General features: G+C 39.7%; 1 protein-coding gene across 1 annotated transcript; it reads left to right on the plus strand.

Annotated features, from left to right (window-relative positions):
• Nucleotides 1-4,906: 4,906 nt before the first annotated feature.
• On the plus strand, nucleotides 4,907-5,590 carry LOC140905164 (claudin-34-like). Its single transcript, XM_073327919.1, has one exon. It carries the CDS (start codon nucleotides 4,907-4,909, stop codon nucleotides 5,588-5,590), a length of 684 nt encoding a protein of 227 aa, XP_073184020.1.
• Nucleotides 5,591-7,364: the final 1,774 nt, after the last annotated feature.

Genomic DNA, 7,364 nt, shown 5'->3' on the forward strand with positions numbered 1-7,364 from the left:
AAGCTTTCCCTAACCAAGTAAGACTGAAACTGAAAAGTCAGAGATGCTACACTGGAGTTACCTGAGGACATACCTCATTTAGATATGCTCATTCCATAAATAGTATTGCTCATAAATCTGCTTTCTAAAGAAGATCTATATTTACAAATGTATTTAAAAATTCACTTTCAAAACTAGACTGGTAAATAATAATAATAATAAAACTTGCAGCAGTAGACTAATTTGAAAGTGGACTTTTTTAATCGTTTGTTTTGCCAATTTCACAGTGTGCTATATTTATTTAATACAAAAAAGTAGGACTTTTTTCCTAGTGGTTCAAAAAATGTAATAATGATTTATAGTACAAGTAAAAGGATTATTGATGTTCTCACTAGTGTAGAAGAAATACAGGCTGTGAAGAAGAATAATTTAACTGAATAATCTCATGGTAGCATGCAAGACACTATATGTAAATTCTCATAGCAAGATGAGAACTATTGGCCAGATTCTGCGCTCAGATTATGCACAGTGCAGCCAAGAGAGCCGTCTTGCTATTATGACTCTCTGATATTCTGCCTGGCTCCATCCTAATCCAATACAGAGTAGAGCAGCCAGAGTGCTACTCTAATTTATGCCAGTCGGGAACAATTCCCAAGAGACTCTGCCAACTGGGGATGAGCATGCTTTGGCCATGCCCCCAATCTACCTATCCCTGTCTTATCTACTGCATAGGCTTTGGGAGAGGACAAGGGGAGAGAATTCCCCAAGTGTCTTTGATATTGACATTTTATGGCACTGTTTTATGTATTAAATTTGTCTTCCTTTCTATTTATTGACATACATAAATTGACAGATTGATTCTATATGAAAAATAATTGTTTGGGCCACACAAAAATTCTTACTAAACAAGTATATATTTAGATAGGTATAGATAAATAAATAGGAATATCTAACAGGATATACCAGTCTTTATTCCCAATTAGGATGTAATATCAATGTGTTATTAACAGCTGCTAATTACTGATTTTTCTTTAATGTCTTTTTGAATAACATAGATGAAATAGCTTTTATTACATTATGAAGGGATTAGCATGTACTGGTAACAAAGGGAAATTTATCAGAGTTAATATTTGTCTAAGAAACCGTTGATTAAATACACATTATTAGTATTAATGGTCTTCCTACAGGTAAAGGGTTTCCTGTCAAGTTAGAATTTATATGAAGAACCGGAGCTAGGATCTGTAAAGATCATACTGCAGAGTGTGCTAAATCTGGGTGAGATTTGAAAATAATTTTGACACCATCTTTTCCCCAGTGCTTTCTTTGGTGAGTACTGTAACAAACTGCCCAGTGTCTACAAATATTATTGCCCTCTAGTAGTTAGAATCAGCACTACTCTCCTGTATGTGTTATAGGCCTTTTACTGCTAACAGCTAATGGATCTTCTTCTTTGAGCAGAGGCAGCTATACATTCTACTTAGGTATGGGCACATCCAGTACATTGGCACTGGAGAACTTTGCCTAGAACAGGGGTCGCCAACCATCGGCACACAGCCCATCAGGGTAATCCATTGGCGGGCTGTGAGACATTTTGTTTATGTTGACTGTCCACAGGCACGGCCCCCTGCAGCTCCCAGCGGCTGTGGTTCACCGTTTCCGGCCATCTTCTCGAAGATGCAGCCATGCCTGTAACTGTTTGTTCTTCGACATGTGATGTAGGGGACCCACCCTCCATCTCCTCTGCATTGGTGTATGTGTTCTGACATTCATGTGAAGGAACTGAAGGGGTTGGGGTGACACTGCCCTTATATGGCAAGGGGAGAGGGTAGGGTGTCAGGGTGTACGTGCCCCCATATGGGTACTGCTAGTCAAAGTACTCTAGGTCTGGTGTGCTGGGTGTGCACACACCTAAGTAGAATACAGGGCTGCATCATATCTCAAAGAATAAGAGTTACAGGTAGGTAACCATTTTTTCTCCTTTAGTTCAAGTAGTAGGCCTTATGCTCAGTCCTGCAAAATACTGAGGGCGCTTCCCATCTCAACGGGAGCGTTCAGTTAAGTATCTAGTGGAACCTTACAACAGGAAGTTATGAGTGCTTGTGGTAGTGGCATAGAGGCTATCATGAAGTTCACAAGTAGCTACCGTTTTGTTACAGGAATTTACTTTTCTGTAGAGAACAGGTAAAGAAACATGTAAGGAAGAAATGTGTTTGCTGAGACATACACTATGTTACTGTGCAAATAGAAGACGGACTGGTAGATTGTGGAAAGATTTAAAAATAAAGATCTAAAACTATTTTCACACATCAAGTAGATTAGGGAATAGCAATTAGATACTGATCACTAGGAAATATTTACTGAAGTTCAAAAATCCAAACATACCCCTTTTGTGAATCTGCTGTGTAATTTATCATTTAAATGTGAATCACTAATCAAAAACTTATAAAGCAGCCCAGCCCCAGAGAGCTGCTGCTCCAACAAATAAAAATCAGTATATTTATAACATAATATATTGTGTGAAAACCACATACATTCATTAAAATGAGGAAAGACCAAAAGAACAAGGGCCAATTCTCATCATACAGAAAAAGCTCAGAGAAGGAGAGCTTTTAGGCATATTTTAAAAGTTGATGAGCTGACCTGGGTAAACCTGCGGGAGGTGAGGCAATTTCCACACCTCGGGGTCACCACAGTAAAAGTTCCGGTTAACAATGAACATAAGCTGTGAGAATGGAACCCTTAAATGGCAGATGGTGTCAGGGCAAAGATACTTTCCAGGATGAGGGTCACAGAGACAGCCATGAACATAGCCACATACCTCAATTAAGGGCTTAAAATCTGTAAAAACACAGAGGAGGTAAGAAATAGGATTGCACAGTGGATTGATAATAAGCTACTGTGTCTTTCATTTCACGGACACATGTTCAGATTCAACCCAAGTCAGCAGTAATTAAACTTCAGTATGGGCTGTCTGGTGATCTTGAAATAGTGGTTTATGTTCTATTCCTTGATGTCCCTATTATAAAACCCACCATTTCAGTTGGTATTAATTGGACCCTTGCTGGCATTCTGAGAAGAGAGGCCAAGCATTAAAAGTATATAGATATTGAGATTTCTCATTCCTTTGTGTGGATCATCAAGCTCAGGACCAAAGTACAATGATGAGGTAGTGTGGAGTATTACTGAACTGCTGGTACCTTCTATGAACAAACATGACTTTAGTCAACAGGATTGCCAATCTGGCACCTTTCTAAGGGCTTGTCTACATTACCCGCTGGATTGACGGGCAGTGATCGATCCAGCGGGGATCAATTTATCGCATCTAGTCTAGACGTAATAAATCGACCGCCGAGCGCTCTCCCATCGACTCCGGTACTCCACCGGAGCGAGAAGCAGAAGCGGAGTTGATGGGGGAGCGTCAGCCGTCAACTTACCACAGTGAAAACACCACTGTAAGTAGAATTAAGTTTGTCAACTTCAGCTACGTCACGATCCCCGCCCTCTCCAGTGTAGACCAGGCCTGAGACACTCAATTATTTTTTTAAAAAAAATTAAGAACATCAGAACACAGAACATATGGAACTTTCTGATATGGAATGTAATTTTGCAGCTGAAAATTGTTGCTTAATCAGAGAATGCCTATACTATGGGGGTTACTGTAGCTGGGGTGGAAACCTCACTCACATTAGGAAGCCCCTGTTTCACTTGTTCATAACTTTCTGAAAATATATTCCTTGTTCCTGAAAACTTTCAAGGCTTGATCTAAGCCCCAAAATGATTTCTTGGAGGGTGGAAAGGAGGATATTGGAAGAAAATCAGTTTTTGAGAGGAAAAATATATATATTTTTCACAACTGCTTGTAGGAATATAGCATATATGAAAGATGACTGTGAAGCTCTCAACGCGTACCCAGGGATGGGAGGGCCCCTCACCACCATCTGCCTTTAGCATGAGGCAGTCTTGTCTGTGCATGCTACAGATCAGCTTCCTGAATCCACCAGCCTCTGGCAGCACAAGTACTACCTTTCAGGCCTCTGCAGACCTGACTCTCTCTGTACAGGCAGTCATAGGCACACACCAAACCCCCAATCCTCAGAGCGTGCCCTACACTGTCCAGCCCCTCTTACAGTGAAGGCACCCAGAATTACCAGGCCTCCTATTTCCAAAAGAACAGAACACATCAGCTTGTAAAATTCAGCTTGGAATGGTGATAGCCTGTTGTAAATGAGACAATATTCGATATACATGTCAACAGATAGGGGAGTAAACATTTCTTGTCTGGCAGAAAATCTATTTTTCATCTTTGCAGGTGAGCACTACCTTACAGACTTGAAGAACATATTTCAGCACACATACTAACTCCTTACTTAGTATTTGTACACACATTTCACAGAGATATCAATGACCAGGGTGACACCAGCTGTTGTTTGAAATCTCACATGACATTCTTTGGTGAACTAGAACATACATACCAGAATCAGGAGATTCCCATAGACTCTCTGCTTTGTCAGCTGACATTAACATATTCTTGGGTCACAATGAGAATAAATTATGTCATATGAAATACTGAGTTCAAGCAGCAATGAGGATAACATCCTGAGGAAAGAGATGAAACTTCTATTCTTTGTTCATGAAGTTCAAATACATGCCTTATCCTGCAAATGCATAAGCATAGGGTTGCATATATGAACAGCTCCATTGGTATAAATGAATAAAGTAATGGACATGTGTATGTAAAACTCATCAGTGTGAGATTTTTCCTCACTATAAGAAAATGTAATGTAATCATAATTAATAACTATATATTGGGTTTCTTTTAACATTAACAGTACAACAATAATAATAATTAATAATAATATAATTATAATAAATATATTGGGTTTCTTTTCAGTGCTCCTGTGATTATCTTCTTGGCTAATTTGCTTGCATGAGGACTGATGAAGATCTTGAGGCAATGTTTCCTCTATTTAAAAGAATTACCCTCCAACTAGTTGGCGTTTCTTTGGGCTCTCTCGGCTGGATTTTATCCTGTATTACAACAAGGCATGCAGAGTGGAGGCTGTGGCTTGTGAATAATACCACCATCTTCTCCTCTGGTATTGCCCATGTGGGAATCTGGAAAATCTGCTTTCCCCCAAACTTAAAAATCTCCAGTGATTATGATATAGTGTGCTGTCACGAATTCAATTTCAATGAAAACTTTTTCCCTGTGGAAATGTTTCTTGCCCAGATCCTCCTGCTCATTGCTACTTTCTTGGGAGGATTAGGAATATTTTTCACTTTCTTATCACCATGGCACTTTTATATGGGAACAATGCGCAAAACTCAGGCTATCTGCTTGTTTCTAGCTGGAGGGATCTTATATATAATTGCAGGTCTCTGTGTCTTAGTCCCAGTGAGCTGGAATTTCTATTCGGTAGCAAACAATAGCAGCATCCCCTTTCCTCCTTCTTTCCACCTGCCCTCTGGCCCAGTAGCACAGAGAATTGGGATTGCTATTCCTATGGGGATCTCATCTGGCCTCATGTTGCTTATAAGTGGGCTCTTTTCCCTCTGTATCAGATCTCCTGTGACATCAATTAGGGTAAACCCTATGAACCCAAGATCTTAACTATCAGCCTAAAGAGACACAAAACATTCCAGAAAGCGTTTTCCAGAAACTCTTTGGATTTGAATCAGACAAATATAATAAAGTTGAGGGTTAGTTCTTACAAAAATAAAGCCATGACTTCTATTAATTGTCAAATATTCCCAAGGATTTGTCAATAATATCAACAGATGTTTCACTCTACCACTGATAAATGTTGGTATCTTCTCTGTGTGTGTAAACTTCACTCACCTACTAAAGAATTTAAAAAACAGGCATTCAACTGTTCACTGTTAATGTGTTCATTTAATGGAGTTGCATAAGTAAGCCCCTGACACTGTAACGCATTTTGAGACTATCTCTTCTAAGAATAGAAATTCCTGGTGTGCTTGTTATCATCATCAATTTTGTATTTGTTATTTATACAATGCCATTGGCGTGAATGGTGAAGACAAACAAAATGATAGTGTGGCAAGAAAATGGTTTACAACAGTGAAAGAGCATGAAATGTGCTTAAAGTAATATTCATATATTAGCTTCACTTTGGATTGATTTTTTAAATCAAAAGTTAGGGTTTGTGGATGGTGTTTGTCCAAAGTGAAGGTTGAGTTTGCAGGTTCAATGACAGAAACTTGGCTAGCTGGTGGGTCTTTAGAATTGCTTTGAAGAGTGAGGGTGTATTGCATACTAGATAGAAGATTGCATGGGACAAGGCACAGAGCCATGTGTGAAAAAAGGAAATTAAACAAACTCTCAGGAATTGTGTGCCAACTAGAAGACTTTTATAACTAGCTTCATTAACTGTCATTGATATAAGGTAGCAGGGATTCTTATACTTACGCTTTGTCTACACCCAAACTTTCACTCATTTATTTAAAGGTGTGTTTTAAAACTGATTTAGCTAATTCAGTGCAAGTTTACATGCAGACAGGTCCACAGTTAAACGCTTCTTGCATATTACTAAAATTTTACCAAATGAAGTTGTATCGTATTGTCTGTGGCAGAGGTCTTACCTATTGTCCTACCCTGTATACAGTAGACGTTTCTGGGCCTGACTGTCATTTACAGTAAGGCCCTTGTTAAACAGGCTGCATTGGGCCTCTTATTTACATTTGGGCAGTGTAAAGAGGCCTTAACATAAATAAGAATCAGGCTTTTCTCTTTTTAATATTATTATGGGCTGCATTAAATCTTGTTGTTATGGGTTGGGCACAACCACTGCCATTCATTCAGGATCAATGTAAAGAGGTAACTGAAGTAATAGCAGTCTCCAAACCCAAAACACAGGCACATCTCTCTTCCAAAAACAAAGGCTGCCCAGAAATCTGAACGACCCGGACGGAGGGGTTTGCTGGATACGGTTTGACTAGTGGTGTGTGTATCTGTGTCTGTAAGAGAAACAGGACCCAGAGTAGCTTACTTGAAGCAACTTTTGGGTTTCTCTTTTAAAGATTGTGTGGTTTCTCCCCCTGAGTTATGGTCAGTGAGTTTTTCTGCTTTCTCTGGGATTTTTTTTTCTTTCTTTCTTGGACCATGCCCCGTCCCCCACACCCAGTGTAATGATGCATACACTGCCACCATGCCCAGCACGATGACATAAAGATGGAAACCCCTCCTCAATGTCCAGCATGATGATGAAAACCCCATGCCTCCACCCACCATGATGCCACAAAGATGCAAATGCTGTCCTTATGCCCAGTGTGCTGCCTCAAATCCCTCCCCCAGGGCCAGCATAATGCTGCAAACCCTATCTCCACTCACAACGTGATTAAAGACACAAACCGCACCCCCCAGTATG

This window comes from Lepidochelys kempii, chromosome 1, assembly GCF_965140265.1.
Source record: "Lepidochelys kempii isolate rLepKem1 chromosome 1, rLepKem1.hap2, whole genome shotgun sequence".
NCBI lineage: Eukaryota > Metazoa > Chordata > Testudines > Cheloniidae > Lepidochelys > Lepidochelys kempii.